The sequence below is a fragment of the Ambystoma mexicanum genome, chromosome 11, assembly GCF_040938575.1.
Source record: "Ambystoma mexicanum isolate Mex_15411 chromosome 11, UKY_AmexF1_1, whole genome shotgun sequence".
Lineage (NCBI taxonomy): Eukaryota > Metazoa > Chordata > Amphibia > Caudata > Ambystomatidae > Ambystoma > Ambystoma mexicanum.
In genome coordinates, this window is record NC_090934.1 from 871,551,384 (window position 1) to 871,567,173 (window position 15,790).

The 15,790-nt window shown below is 46.5% G+C and overlaps 1 protein-coding gene across 1 annotated transcript in view; it reads left to right on the forward strand.

The window, feature by feature from the left end:
- The window catches only part of B4GALNT4 (beta-1,4-N-acetyl-galactosaminyltransferase 4), an 834,734-nt gene that overhangs the window by 545,373 nt on the left and 273,571 nt on the right, over positions 1-15,790 (forward strand). Inside the window, exon 6 of the mRNA XM_069623923.1 lies at positions 9,572-9,672. Within this exon, the coding sequence (XP_069480024.1) occupies positions 9,572-9,672 (101 nt within the window). The remainder of the gene's footprint in view (positions 1-9,571; positions 9,673-15,790) is intronic.

The window sequence follows — 15,790 nt, forward strand, 5'->3', positions numbered from 1 at the left end:
CACCAAGGTCGGGAAATCAAATCGTCAATTTATGGAGCTTTTTTAGAGCTAGCCAAACATTTTGGTTTGGTTGACTGTGCAACACTATAACTTTGTATTTGGCGCATTTTCTGAGTTACTGTTTCAAATTCCAGTCATTCGTGATTATCTGGATGTCCTAAAATGACTCTGCATCAGTTCGCAGACTGACCTTGATAGCGATCGATTGGGCTACTGCCCATGTTCATGAGAAGTAGTGACAGGTGTGATCTGAGGTTGCTCTAATTTATTAGTTTCATCTAGTTCTGCATGGGTCAACTTGTGGTCCTTTCACAGTGCTCCTTTATACAGGAAAGTAAATGGAACGGGAGGGCATGTAATGGTATATTGAGACCGGTGGCTATAGATGGCTATGGTTTCCCGACTAGAAGTCTCTTACCGCATGAGCACAGGTGTGAATGTTTGGGGGTAAGCAGGAGGATTAAAGGGGGAAGAACCTTTGGATGCTATGGGGATAGAACAGACGCATTGTCAAGGGGCAGTTATAAACCTGTTGGACGCGAGGCGGGTTCCCCTATCCTGTGCACCTCAGTCGCTGCAGTTCAAGTATTCCGCTCTCATTTGAAGGACTGTTCAAACAATTTTAATGTCAGGTCTTTTCAGAGCTCCTGGAACTTTGGCTCTGCTCTAAGGCATTCCAAAGTGTATTGACCCTGGTCTTCAAAGGTCTTTTCTTCTGGATGGGTCGCTTGAAACCTGCTTGGAGGAGGATCTGTGCACTAACCGCCTGGAGGTTTTTGGACGGGTGGGGGAAGGGGTTGCTGATGCTTTGGCTTTTGCTCCAGTAAGCATTGTGCAAATTTGATCCTTGATTCCACCTCGTGCCAAGGGCTGTTTTGGTGTGCTCATAATTGGTTATTCATAATTACAATTGGTTATTTATAACATGCTTAATATCAAAGAGGTTACTAAGCGTGGACCCGGGATTCAGAACCAAACCTGTGTTGCTCTGAGTCGTCTTGCTTCCAAGACGAGCGCGTTGCTACTTAGCTTACGTTTTCAAAGACAATAGCGATGAATCTACAATGCACCAGGGAATACTGTTCTTTACGCTGGGAATGGTCTTCTGGAAACAACATCTCCCCCTTAATTTGAGTGCTATTTCATTCGGGCACTGTGAAAGGAAGCTTGGGTTTTACTTAATGGACTGGCTCACAACAAATCGCTGGTGCAGGAAGATCTGCATTGAATTTCTTTTTTAATAAAAATGCGAATGTATCTTCATTTGTAGCCCCTTCTTTCTTGACTTTTTGAAGAGGACCTCTCTTGGGAAGGCAGTTATGGGTACATCAGTCCCAATTAGTTTCCAAAGATGAGGGAAAGAGTGAGGTGATTGTGGGTCTTGGGTTGGAGGTGACATTAATTCTAGACACTATCGGGTGTAGTCAAGGGACGAGATCCACCATACTGGAACTGAGCCAGTCTGTGAACAGTGACGTAAGTTAGACACTTACTTTCATAAATTGGCAGCACAATGAGTGATCCCTGACACTGGCTAGTATAATGATGGGTTAATAACAATCTTACCAATAGAATATACACCAATAATGAAATGCTCCTCCGTAACACCTAGTCCCACAGCTCCTCCACTCCCCACCTAACCTGAGACTGAGCAATCTGCTTCCCCCCCCACCCCCGTTTCTTTCCCTGGTTGCTTGTGGATCCCTTCCTTATAAATTCCCTGCACTCCCAATTGTTAGATGCCGTCCCTTGCATGAATCACCTGCAACCCTGCAGTCTGCTTCCTTTGTGGGGTGCTTCGCCCTATGACCTGCAAAGTGCTCTGTTGCATCCCGAAGGTAGAGCTGTGCCCACGAAATACCCTAATAATATTTATAATAAACAGTGGCCATCTTTAAATAAGGTCATTTACATTTATGCCATTGCTCTGGCTTTGGCACACCAGATTGCAGACTTTCCACTGCAGTATAATCCTGCTCTTATTCAAAGCCGCCCTTTGTGCCTGGCTTTAGACAGGCTGGCATAGATTGTAATTTCCCACTTACTCCGAATGAATGTGTACAGTGTGATATATTTTGAGTCATTTTCCTGACAAAGGGCCTGCTGGTTAATCGTAGCAGAGTAGAAACAGCACTTGAAACGTGGATAAGTCAGCCACTGCCACAGTCACTATTTCTGAGGATTTGTACAACAGGCCAGACTATAATGATTGCGCTTGAGACCCCCATGCATGTGCTTTGCCCTTATTGGTCTGTTTTCGTACTTTTATCAATCATTCAGCCCCGAATAATATCAACTCTTTGCCTTCTCTCAAATCCTTTTTCCTTTCTTGGGCTAACTAATGAGGACTAATGTACCATTGTCCTAGTGGTGCTCTTTCTTAGAAAAACACTTAATTTGAGGCATTTGTATGCATGATGTTTAGTTCACAATTTTCTCTTTCAAAATCATGTCCAGTGAATCTTCATTCCAGCTCTGACCAAGGCAGCGCACATCCCCAGCTGTGGAGGAGCACCATTCAAGTAAAGAGTAGCATATATGGAATTGGCAATATTCCATTGCTTTCCTACTGTTGTGATAGTGTCACACATAGGAAGGCTCAGATTTCCCAGCCGGGCATTCGGCCCTAAGCCGAACGGTCTCTCCACACAGATGGGGCGGTTTTGTAGTCAACACGTGGGCCATTCTTTGTCTTCAACTGTGTACATTCGGCATACTGCACGCACAAAACATTTGAGCAACTTGTCTAGTATGCAAATAATAACGCTCATTGATAAGCATGGAACACACGTGCCAAAACCTCAAAGCATATTGGATGCTTACTGTTCATCTTCAGGTGCTGAGGCTGGGCGTACCCGCGCGAACAAGTAGAAGAATTGCGACGAGGAACAAGAAGGTAAAATGTCTATCTTCTAACAGCTAGGATTGAGCAGATTTGGCCCATTAAGAGGCCATTCTGGAGGAGCAGCAGGTTGGTGCCCGTGATGGTTGCCCGTGGTCTGTAAGGAGTGGGGAAGAGGCATAGATTTTTGTTAATTACCCCCCTTCAGGGCACAACTGGGTGGACATTGTCTGTTTTCGTTGCCAGTACTGCAAGTTGGTGATTTGATTCCTTCACTTAATGATCTTATGCATGTTCCAAAGCCGGGATTTTAACCAAAGTTGTCCAATCCATAGGTCAGGAACTTTCCCCACAAGACCACTTGAAAGTGCAATCTAATCGTCTAGAGTGTCTCATATTAGGATTTTGCGTTAAAGGGACTGTCAGTACAGAGTCTTAGTCTTATAAAGTGGGAACCTTTTATGCTTTGTCACCTACACTATAAGAAAACCACCTCTCTGGTGTTATTTTTCATAAGTTATGATGTTTGATATTTGTATAGCGCCTACTACCATTGTTAAAGCTTAGAAGCACTGCGGGGTGGAAGGCCCTTCGGAAGATCATAGTCTGTGCAAACATCAAAATTTAAGAGCATTGTATTGCATGCAAATAGTAATGTGAATTGGGTGTCTATTCAGTTATTAGCAGAGATGACTAGTTTAAAACATTATAAAATTCAGGCCGAGCATTGTGTTCAGGCACAGAGAAGACAGCTATGTCAGTGACTATGTGACAGCTGGACCAGATTTTTCATGGGACTCGGCTGTATTCTATGGGTTTCAGTGCAAGAGGGTGAATGGGTATTATAAATAGTCTATCAACCCACTAGGAAACTGTCTACAGTTGAGGGTTCTGCTATACTCTACATGCAGAACACACATACACTAAATAACATGTAATCAAGGTGAAACAACCCGCATCCCTTAAATCCCACCACTGGCTTCTTGCGTACAGGTCCCATTTCACAAGCTCACACTGCCCCTGCTCTCTCTCATTGATACATTGTATCCCATGTGCAGCACAACAAGCATCTGTGAGTTGGCAGATGAGGGGAAGGGCTAGGCAGTCTGTAAACTCAAGTCAATTACCATAAGCAGCCTTCAAGGGTTATGGGGGGCAAGAACCTTTGGTTCAGAGAAAGAGCTGCTTGAAATTCGGGATCGCAGTCACCCATTTTGCCTTGCTTAACATGCTGATTGGCAGGCTGAGAGATGCCTCAAAGCTCACTCTACAATGCTCGGGTGCTGTGCTCAGTGGCCTGCACTAAATTCTGCCCGTCGGGGCAGGGTCCGTCTTGGGCTTGGCAATAAAAGCTTTTGTCAGGCGTTAATAAGGCATTGGTTGGGGGAGAGACTAGAATCCCTGGTCATATCGCCCAGAGGTCTACCTTGCTGTCTCCCTCAAGCCCCAACTCTTCTCACATAGTCTGCAGTAAAAAATAACCCTTCCACAACCACCAACAGACACAAGCTCACCAGATTTTGATGTGGTAGAAGGTCTTCGTATCAATGATTCTGCAACGCTGCAGGGCATTCTTCATGATGAAACGCGGAGCAGAAAGGATAAGTGAGGGATTCCTCAACAATGTGCTGCACCTTGATGTAAAAAAGGGGACAGGGGAGCGCGACTGCCTCAGGATGCTGAAGTTGGCAGTGACAGACAGGGGTTATGGGGCTGGGGCATGTGATGCCATTTTCAATAAGTCTGCCATCTCGAGTTGGCAGTCTTTCTGGCCCCATTCTAGCTAACTGTCTCGGGATTTTCCTTACTTTGCCACAGCTAAAATGATGGGATATGTTGATAGTTCATTTTCTGAAAGGCAAACGATCATTTGACCTGTACATTTTCTTCAATTAGCGACGGGCAGCTGGACTGAATTTGCATATTTCGCTTTAAATATGTTAAATTCCTTTGAGTCACTTCCCATTGGGCATGTTAATGAGACCCCTCCCCACGTTTCTTTCCTGGACTTGTGTCCTGATATCATTAAAAAAGAATTGTGTGAATTCCTAGCATTGGTCCTGTTTTCAGGGTTAGACAGTGTGGAATTATAATGGTATGGTGTTATTTACTAATAAAATAAGTTGTTGCTCTGCTGCTTTCCTATCATTCACAGTGCACTACTCAGCCACTGCGCTCCTCTACAAATATACATCTTCTATGCCATGGTATTGCTTGACTCCTGCACTTGTCCCAATGTTGTTTGGCTCCTGCTTCTCTCTTTATAGATGTTGTTGATCATTGGCTCCTCTCAGTAGTTAAGCTGTTCCACCTGTGCTGAACATCCCTGCATCAGGGCTTGGAATAGCGGTATGTGCCAGCCCTCTTGGGTATTTTTGAGGCCAGGAGTAATAAAGAGACAGTCCTGTTAAATGGAACAGTTTAATGCTAGGTTAGCTGTGAAGCCATGACTGAACCCCAGGTTCTAGTGTCCCAGGTGTGACGAATCGAGGGGTTCAGTCACTTTTACCCAGGGGGGAACCTTTCCTGGTAAGGCTAGGGAGGTGAGCCTACTATGCAATATTCCCCAGAGGGGTGGCGGAAAGAGGGACTTCACAGGGAGAGACTCCCCCCTTGCAGTCAAGGACTCCCATTCCGCAGAGGAACTCCCTTATTACCTCACCAATAAATCTCCTAAAAGCATACCACCTGCCTGACAACCAAACTCCTATTGTGATGTTCCTTCTGAAAATAAACATCCATCTGGTACTGAGAGGAGGAAAATCCCAAGAAAAAAAGGACAACTTAGTACCAAATACTGGGAAGAAGAGTGAATAATGCATATCGATTACTCCACCATCAAGGACTGTGAAGAAGAGGAACAATGGAGTACTAGAGAGTGCTCATGAAAAAGAGAAAAGAGACTTCCAAATGATGCTGAAAAACCACAGAGCAACATTATAAAAAGGGGAGGAAACAAAGAGGTGATTAAAGAGGAAACCCAGGCGTTTCAAACCAGTTGTAGAGAAGACTCTGGTAACCACGGGAAGGGTTGTTGCCAAACCCTGAAAGAAGCTGTGCACAATAAGGCCAGACTCCCCAGCTGGAAGGGCAGTGGATTGATGAGCTACCTAAAAGAAGGTTGTCTAGGGGGGGTTGCACCAGAAGGGAACCGTCGTAAGCAGAGAGTGGAGCCTCAGCTTTACCGACACCTTTAAAGAGTCGGCAGGATGGAGCTGCCAAGAAGAAAGTCACCCTGCGAGGATCCTGATACCATTACACCAGCACTATTATGGAGAACCGCTAACCGCGAGATAGAGCCCTGCGCGGTCTTGACAGACCTCGACTTGACGAGAAGGTGGAATGCTAACCCAGTAACACTACCCCGTTAAGGAACAAGTGAGGGGGGAGCAGGAGAACTGGGAATAGGAAAGCCCATCAAGATAAGAATTGGGCATCTACCGAGAACTAATATAACGATCGGTCTGCTCTTCTTCATTTTGGTGATCAAAATAAGACATGGAATCCTAAAATTCTTCTAAGATGTGGGAACATGAATAAAGATTCGACTGAATAGCCTACTCGTCACAGAGAGAGGATCCATGGGTTATATAAAGAATATAGTGAAGACGGTACTCCTCCCAGTGATTGACAAAAACATAAGAGTGAAGATCATTCAGGCACTCTGCATTCTCGTCCCAGCGAATGGCAAAGTCAGAAGAAGAGTGAGAATCATACAGCGACTAATCATACTCTTCCCAGTAAATGGCAAAGTCATAAGAAGAGTTAGACCTACACAGTGTCTAATCATATTAGCTCCAGTGAATGGCAAGATCATAAGAATAGTAAGAGTCCAACAAGGGCTCTAACTGCCTTGTTCAGTGAAAAGACTAATAAAGAAAAGAGAGTTCTTACCAGAGTACGCGTCTTTATCCTAAAGAAGAGAGAAGTATTGTACATTTAAGAATTAGAGAAAGTCCACAGAGGACCTGGAAGACTCAATCCAATTAGAAAGGGCCTGGAAAAGCCCCTTGAAAGAACTACAGGACTTGTTACAAAAGATAGTGAAGGACTATCTGAAGATCCTGTATTGAGGAGAACGTTTAGTAATAGTGGTAGGATCAGCCTAGGTTTGTTTTGGGACAGAGGACAGACGTTTTGATTAAAGACTTCACTATTGACGACAAGCACCCTAGTTTAGTTCTATTAGGTAGGGAAACCCTTAGGATAGGGTTTGTTGAATATTGCACCCATTGGTCTGTCTCCTCCTTCTGACCTACCACACAAGACAGAAGCTTCCACATGAACTGTCGATTGAAACTCTGAAGTGTTTCATATTGGGATCTTGCTCTGCAGAGAATATTTCAATATGGAGTTGCAGGTTTAAAAGGAATTTTGCAGCAACGCTCTAAGAAAATACCTCTCACAGTATTATAACAGCCTTCAAACATTTTCTGAAAGCCAAATGCTCATTTGTTTTCTACACTTTTTGATAGAGAATACCTTTGCTCATTTACAGTGATGTCACTTCCAAATGCACAGTTAATGAGGCCCCCACTTTACTTGTTCCCTGTTCCCTTGTAAACTAGGCTACTACCATGCCATAAAAGCATTATGGGTGCTTCACAGAATTGGTAATGGCCCCACCCCCGCCCACCAATAGATGTTTCCTTGGGATAGGGCCCCAAAGCTTAGAATTCCAGACCTCACTTGCCCCATTGATCCTGGGCCTATTCACTGCAACTACTAGAAATAGAGTGGCAGAGGCACACACCGGCGTCCTCCAACGCACAGGCCGTGCTCTTGAGAGGTGCCTAGCAACCTGCTCTAACCAACTCGATTCCAAGGTGGTCCTTGTTGAACACGATGTCCCCCATACCTGTACAAATGGGACACAAATGAGGCTTTCCTCTGAGCTGGATTCAAGTCCCACGAAGTCCCGACCTACCCTCCTGACATAGCCTGGGTGCAAGTAAAACAGGGCATTAACATGATACTCCACCCGGAGTGGCACGTGTTGAGGTTTCATAGAAGAGGGGCATTTAATACAGCTTTTTTTGAGGAGACAATGGGCCTCATTACGAGGTTGGCAGTAACCCGCCCGTGCCACCGCCGGGTTGCCGCCAACCCCTTGACACAGAATCCGGTGCCTGAATTCCCAGTGCCCCCGGGAGATTACTAGTCCTGGTGGCGCGGGAAGTCAGGCACCGGATTATGTAAGAGGAGTCCATCAGGACTTCGTGGGAGTGGTGAGACGGAAACACTGGCACTGTTGCTACTGGGGCCGGTGCTTCTTTGATGACATGGTCAGACGTGTTGGGCGCAGCAGCTCCGGCAGGCAGACTCGTAGTATGGCGGTCCGGAGCCACACTTGTAATGAGGCCCAATGGTTCAAGTGACAGAAACAGGATATAGGATTTGCAGGGCATTGGTCCCATGTGGCTCAGGTCCAAACCTCACAAGTATCAATTACAAAAGTATAAAATTAAAACAGCACTGGAGGGGCTGCATATATTTATAATATATACGCCTCTGACAGGCAAATGCGCTTCAACACCATAAACTATGACCGGAAGCTCTAGGAAAACGCAAGTTAACCTAGCATATATGTTTACAGAGAGAAACGGTGTTTTACATTGCAAGCTGTAAGGTTTGCATGCATTCTCGGTGCAAGGCGACTGGCCAGGTGGGAAATAAAGACGATGAGGTGTAATGTTAAAGTAATTCCTAGTACTCTGTGACGTAGGGCAGGACACGGTGCGTGTGCTTTGAATTGGTCAGAATGTCATGAGCTCTGTTCAGCCACAGCCCTGTGGGACTTGTGCGTGAATGGCAGGAGCAACGTTATGGGTTGGAATGAGGGCTCCTTGTATTTGACACCTGGTAGCCAATGTGAGCAACACGGCTGGGTTATAGGACGGCTCCATTCATGAGCCGAGATTGACATACACCCGCCTCACAAGGAACAGTGTGCTTGTGTAGTGCTCGGGCAGTGCATTCAGCTCCCTCTACAGTATGACTTCCGTTAGTTGTGAAGATGTTGTTGATCTATTGGGTTGTGTTATGCAGCAACCGCAAATGTGTGTGTAGCGCTGTCCTTACACCATCCTCTCAAACACCGCGCTAGAACACGTTGCGAATCTCTGGTATTTGCAGAAGTGGGATTTTTGTTGTGGGTCACTTTTATTTTGCTGCCCTGCCTTATTTTTTGTCCAAGTGCGACCCTCCACATAAGCAAACTAGAAAACCTAGCAGTTCTGTGTACCCGCTGGGAAAGCAGAGTTCAGAGCATAGCTGGGGAACTTGAATACATCCATCCCTAAGGCAGCCAGCTGCTTTGAATAGTCTGAATACTAGTAGTTTCTGCTTCTAATCTACTGGGATGTTTGATGTGTTTCTCAACATATGCCCTCCTCTGCCACCTAGCAGTGGCACACTTGGGAGAACTGGGGACGAGAGGGCAGTGATGGCACTAGAATAAGGGCAAGGCTTAGAACTGTTGCTATTTTGTTGTTGTTCTGTGGTATTCTGGAGATTAAATTCTTGGAATAAATGATCTGTAATTAATATTTGTTTAAATTCTGATTGCAGTCTTTTTCAACCCAATGAATGAACCCTAAGCAATGTGCTGCCACTCCCTGTGCTGCCATCTTTCTATATCCCGCTCGGCTGGGCGCCATTATCTCTCATCCGGATGTTCCAGGATCATAGCTTCTTTCTCTTCCTCACAGATGTCTTTTGCTTTTCCAGGAGACTTCCAGTTTGCTGTGGCCTCCGACGACAACTCAGAGTTCTGGCTCAGCAGAGATGAAAGCCCGGCCAACATCCGGCTCCTGGCCTATGTGGGCAAGGTACGGCACACCCACACCCTTACACACAAACCCTAGCCACCTCTCCCCATGAAATCATGTCATATTGACATTGTTGAGCACACCACAAATCTACTGCAAAGCTCAAGGCCACGAAGGGATGGATCCTGATTGGTTAAAACACCATTTGCCTTGTGCATTTGCTATGCTAGGGTGTGCTGTCTGCTCTTTTGCAATGGAGTCCAGGGTGCTACATCAATCGCTTGGCCATAGAAGATGATCACCCAGCGGCAACACAGCCCCTTCCTGGTGACCTTAACCTTATGTATGGGGAGGGAAAGGTGGGATTCTCCAATTGCTCATCTTAACTCCTGTGCCCTGAAGATCTGAATGTGCCTCCGCTATGCCATGGCCTCCTTAGATGGTGGACACACGCTAACCTCCGCCCCTTGGCATCTTTATGGACTCTCCTGCAAGTATCTCACCTTCAATTAATTGTGACTGTGTTGAGACAATCCAGGGTGTTTTGGGGGTAAGACCACTTTGTTTTCACTTGGGCATTTGTTGAGTGAAAGCAGCCTTTATGCATCCAGCAGTTTTGCTTGTCCTGTGCACAGTAATTGCGTCAATAACCCCTTCCTGCCAAGCAGCATTTATCGTTGTTGACAACAACACTGTCTTACAAATACACCTAAAAAATAATAACTTAAATATACAAGACAATAATAACATGAAGTCATAGTTTCCTGTGAATGCTGCATCTTTGTTTCTGGGTTAGAAGTTATTCTCGTGCCTGATTTTGCACTAGATGCAACACTGTCTTCTAGGTGGGTGTTGGTTTTCATACTGTTACCTTGGCGCTTATTGGTGAATTTTATGTGACTCCGTTCTTATGAATGTCGATGGATTGGGCCCTGTTTTCTCTTTGCCTGGTGGTGGTTGTTGGATTGAATGCAACCCTTGTTGTTCAATTGATTTTCCAGGCTGTCTCACAGTTTCAGTGCAGTTGTTGGATTGTCTCGGACACTACAGAGTATGTGTTGTTGGATTGGATGTCGAATTGCATTTGTTTGGCAGACACTCGAATGGATGTAACACTAACGGCGATGTGGGTTTTATTTAATTGCATGTCACCGGTGGGCATTGAAGAATTCGATTGACGGTATGACACAATCCCTCCAACACAGGTATGTGTATTTAAGAATATTTATTACGAGACCCCGCAGCCTGCTGCTACGGCTCCCTCAACTCAACGGCCACTGTGGAATGTTGACTGTTGAACATGCATCAACATTCCACCAGTGTGCCAATGCACGAGCCCGTGCATATTACAACATATCCTCTTCCCTTGGATAAAAAAAATTAACACCAAATTGAACAATAGAAAATGAACAAAAATATTATGACATGTCATAAATGCAACTTTGACAGCTAGATAAATTCAAATAACATGGGTGCAATTAAATGTACTTTCACCCTTAACAAATGTAATCTCTAAATCTTATGGGAGGACCACAGCTCCTACCCGCACGACCCCTTTGTTGTCCTGCATCAGGTTGCCGATCCATAGCATTCTGACATTCCACATTCACCACTGGACCAACAGGACCTGGAATTGGGACAACCTCTTCCCGTTCAAACCTGGTGGCTTGTGAAGCCACAGGATCATAATCCAGCACTGTTTCCTGTGATTCCAAATCCGATTCCACACCTGCCCTGTCCACTCGTTTGCAGCCATCAACCACTACCCGTCTCTTACTCCAGACAGAGCCATCCTCCAAGTGCACATGCCCTTTCCCGACTTTAACAACTCTCCTTGAGGGCATAAAAGTTCTGTATCCTTTATGAACTACCCTAGGATTCTTTATGTGCACTTCATCCCCAGGCTTCACATTCAACTCCTTCCTAGACTTTTGTGAGGACACCGTGGTCTGCTGGCGCTCCAAAATGGTGCGATGAATAGCTCGCAAATCCATATCACATGGTCCACCACCACCCATAGCCAGAGTTCTCAACATTGTACCTTCCTTCCTGCCCCTCATTAGTTCAAATGGAGATCTTCCCGTAAGCATGGCAGGTGTTCTCCGATATGCAGCCAGGTATTGTGTCACGACTTCCTGCCAATCTAAACCATTGGCCAAAGCCAATTGTATGGCTGACTTAATCGTACCATTGGCCCTCTCAACTAATCCATTCGCAGAAGGATTATACAGAGCTGTCCTATAATGAGAAATAGCATGCTGTTACAAAAATTCTCTCATGGCTCTAGAAGTGAACTGCACCCCATTATCAGTAACTAAACTTGCAGGTAATCCCTCAAGATCAAATACTTTTCTCAAAAAGTCAATGACGGAATTTGTTGTAACACAGGCACACGCCACCACCTCAATCCACCTGGACGTATAGTCCACCAATACCAACATATATCTGGACTCAGGCTCTAAACAGTCAAACGGACCCATGATGTCCAAAGCCAATTTTGACCATACCTGCTCTGGAACCTCTACAGGATACACAGGTTGTGGATGCAATACCTTGCAATACCTTGCTCTTATCACTGACAGAACATTCCTGACAATCTTTCACCACTTGCTCCACATCCTTGTCCATTGACGGCCACCAGTACTCCTCTCTCAGTCTCCTTTTGGTCAAATATCGGCCCAAATGACCAACATGTGCCAATTCCACCATTCTTCCCCTCACTTACATGAGGTATCAACCTACTACCCCTAGACACACCCCAGGGACCCTAGGCTAATTCATGAAGAACCTGAACATACGCTTTCCCTTCCGGCCTGTCCTTAACAGTGTGCCACCCCTTCACCAGACCTTCCCTAATCCATTTTAACTCAAGATTAGCCTCACACTCCCGATCCCACAACGACTTCTCCACAGCAGAAGTCACCAAAGCAACCTGACACTCCTGCAAATCATCCTCTTTTACTACTCCTTCCTCACTGTCCTCCTCTACAACTGGCAAACGGGACAAACAGTCCGCAACAACATTAAACTTCCCCGGAAAATACTGCAAGGATAAATTGTAATCCTGTAACTGTACTGACCACCTTGCAATCCTTGGGGCTACTGCCATGACTCCCTTGGTAGAAAATACCTGCACCAACGGTTTATGGTCCGTTCTGACAACATAGGGTATGCCCCACAAAAATGTCCTGAAGTCTTTTGAAGTCCACAGGATGCTGGTCCACCAATACCGACACCCAAGGACCCTTCCGCCCACAACCCTCAACATGTAATATGACACTCTTATTAGAACCACCACTTGATGCCCCTTCTAGCCCCATGGTAGAGTCCTTTGTAGCTATATTTGCGACCACCTGCCCCTTACACATGCGTGCAAAATGGCCCATACGTTTACATTTCCTGCATTCAACATTGCTAGCAGGACAGGATTTCGAATCCGCAGTGTGACTCGACCAACCACAATTTTTGCACACCTCCTTGCCCTTAGATGCTCTGTTCCCTTGTACCACCACTTTATCCAAACCTTTCTTGCTCCTTGACACCACAGCATGCACCATCTCCCTATTCCCATCCCTTTCAGTAACAATTTGTACACTCGCCTTCGAGACTTCAATTGCTCTGGCAATCTCCAAAACCTTATCAAGTAAAGGATCGCTCTCAATCCACAATCTCTCTTATTTTTTGATTTGACGTCTTCATCATAATCTGATCCCTAATATGTTCCTCTCCATTACCGGGGAACCCGCATGTAGCCATGAGTGCACGTAGGGCTGTAACATATGAATCTATGCTTTCCATGGAACCTTGTGCCCTAGAGAAAAACTTATACCGCTCTAAAACCACATTAACTCTTTTACCAAAACGTACTTGCAATTTTTCAAAGCTGTCTCATAGGCACTTACAACCATTTCCCCCTCACCTCTCCCTTGAACCATTACATTCTCTCCAGGCAGGTGACGAAAAACTCTCAACCCCTCAGTACCAATACAATTCAGTAATGCAGCCTCCTTTTCATCATCATTGAACTTTGCCCCGCCTGCAGCCCTCAAATATACTTTAAAGGCATCTACCCACTGCTCCCAAGGAGCAACAGGCTCTCCAGGGTTAGGCAGAAAAGCAGGTGGAGGCCTAGCAGCTGTATGCAACATGGCTGAATGTGCTGCCTTGTTCCTTATGCCCCCAAGAATAACTTGCCCCAACACTGTGCAAGACTAATGCTCTTTGCTCCCTTGAGGCAGAGTATGTCCTCACTGTCACCTTGTGCACGTGCACCCACACGTATCTGCAGTACCGCCAAAAAAATTGGCACTGGGTCACAACACCAACCGATGTAACAGCAGACAGATGTCTCCCCCTGTTGCCTTGTGCACGTGCACCCACACGTATATGCAATACAGCCAGGTCCTGGCACTGGGTGAGTCACAACCACTGATGTAACAACCGACTTGCAATGATCCCAGCCCAGCCCAGCAGAAATGCCAACCTTCACTTGTCATGGCTTCCAACCTTCACTTGTCAAGGCTCCACAGGGTTTGTGTGCCCCAACCTTACCACCAACACCCCTTCGGATTCAGCTCCAGTATAAACTGCGGCCCCTCAAACTTGCAGGCGTCGCTGAAAAATATTACACTCCTGCCCTCTCCCATTCGCCAGTTAGCAGCAGTCAGCTGATTGCAGAGCACGCCGCGCAGCGCCACCGCAGCCCCTCCTCATTCCCTGAGGAGACCGCAGTCCGCAGTGAGCAACGTAGTGTAGAGACGCTGCCGGGGGCGGGGGCGGTGCTCTGCTCATGCAAGCGCGTACCGTGTGCAGGCCTCCGTATAAGCCAACGGCTGCTCTCCCTCCGAGGCCCCGACTGGACCCGAGCAACCAAAGACTCCCCGCAAGACGTGGAGCCCACCTGCCACCTTCGCTGCCTCCGATGGAAACACGGATGCACGGCAGCCGGCAACGCGAACTCCCAGGCGCTTCCGGCAACTCGCGGCGAGCCAACAGCGAACTGGCCCGCTGAAGTACCCCGACTGGGCACCCGGACAGTTCCTTTCCTTCCCCACTTTCGCAGGGCAACCGCCCTCCTGTGGCCAGCGTTGTCCTCAATGTTGGACAAACAGCTCCGACAGATCCACCAGTGGTCGACTCACGTCCTTGCCAACAACACTGGGGATGAGCAAGGAGCCCGAACAACTGGTCCGCGCACACGTGGGCAGGGTCTCGCCGAAATCCTCATCGCCAATGACACAATCCCTCCAACACAGGTATGTGTATTTAAGAATCTTTATTACGAGACCCCGCAGCCTGCTGCTACGGCTCCCTCAACTCAACGGCCACTGTGGAATGTTGACTGTTGAACATGCATCAACATTCCACCAGTGTGCCAATGCATGAGCCCGTGCATATTACAACACGGTACCAGTGGGCATCGAAGAATTGGATGAGACACTGAAACAGAGGTGTTGTTGGAGGTGACATTGTGTTTGCATCGTTGATTGGGTGTGCGACTGTTTACTAGGATGTGAGCCTCTGTGTGCGACTGGTGGTGTTGGATTGGATGCCTTCCCTGGTTGTGATCCAGGTGTCGCACCTAAGAATCCAAGGGCAATGGCCGAATTGCCTTCACTTGAGGTGTTCTTCCTACAGAATCTAGTGCAATAGCAGCCAGTTCGGAGTAGATTTCCTAAATCGCAACAGAATTTCCAGCTAACGAATTCCCAAAGGGAGGCTATTCCAACAGAAAACCTAAGGCAAGTCACAGGGTCTCCTTTGAACTTCCAGTTTGTGAATAAGTGGAGTAAAAAGCAGTGTCAGAAGAAGACAGTGGGTGTTTTCAATGTCACTCTTTCTGCCCACAGTCAGACCTTAAAAACCCTTCAAATGAGTGATGGTGGACAGGTAACATGGGAAATGTGGTCTTATCATGCTGTTTCTTGGTAGTTTTTCAGCAGCTACAACAGGTTCTTCCAAGGACCCTAGCCTTGGCTGTACAAATTAGTCTGGCATGAAAGCGATGTTAGAATGTATTGATGGTACCTCATGCAGTCAAGGAATACATGAAATTATTATGTGCAGAGGTTGGCCACCACAAAGCTTATTTGCCTATGTAAGGACCCTCATAATGTCCTCCACAGGGGGGGCCGTGTAACCCATACTGATTTGTGGGGATCAGAGGCTGTCAGCTCAC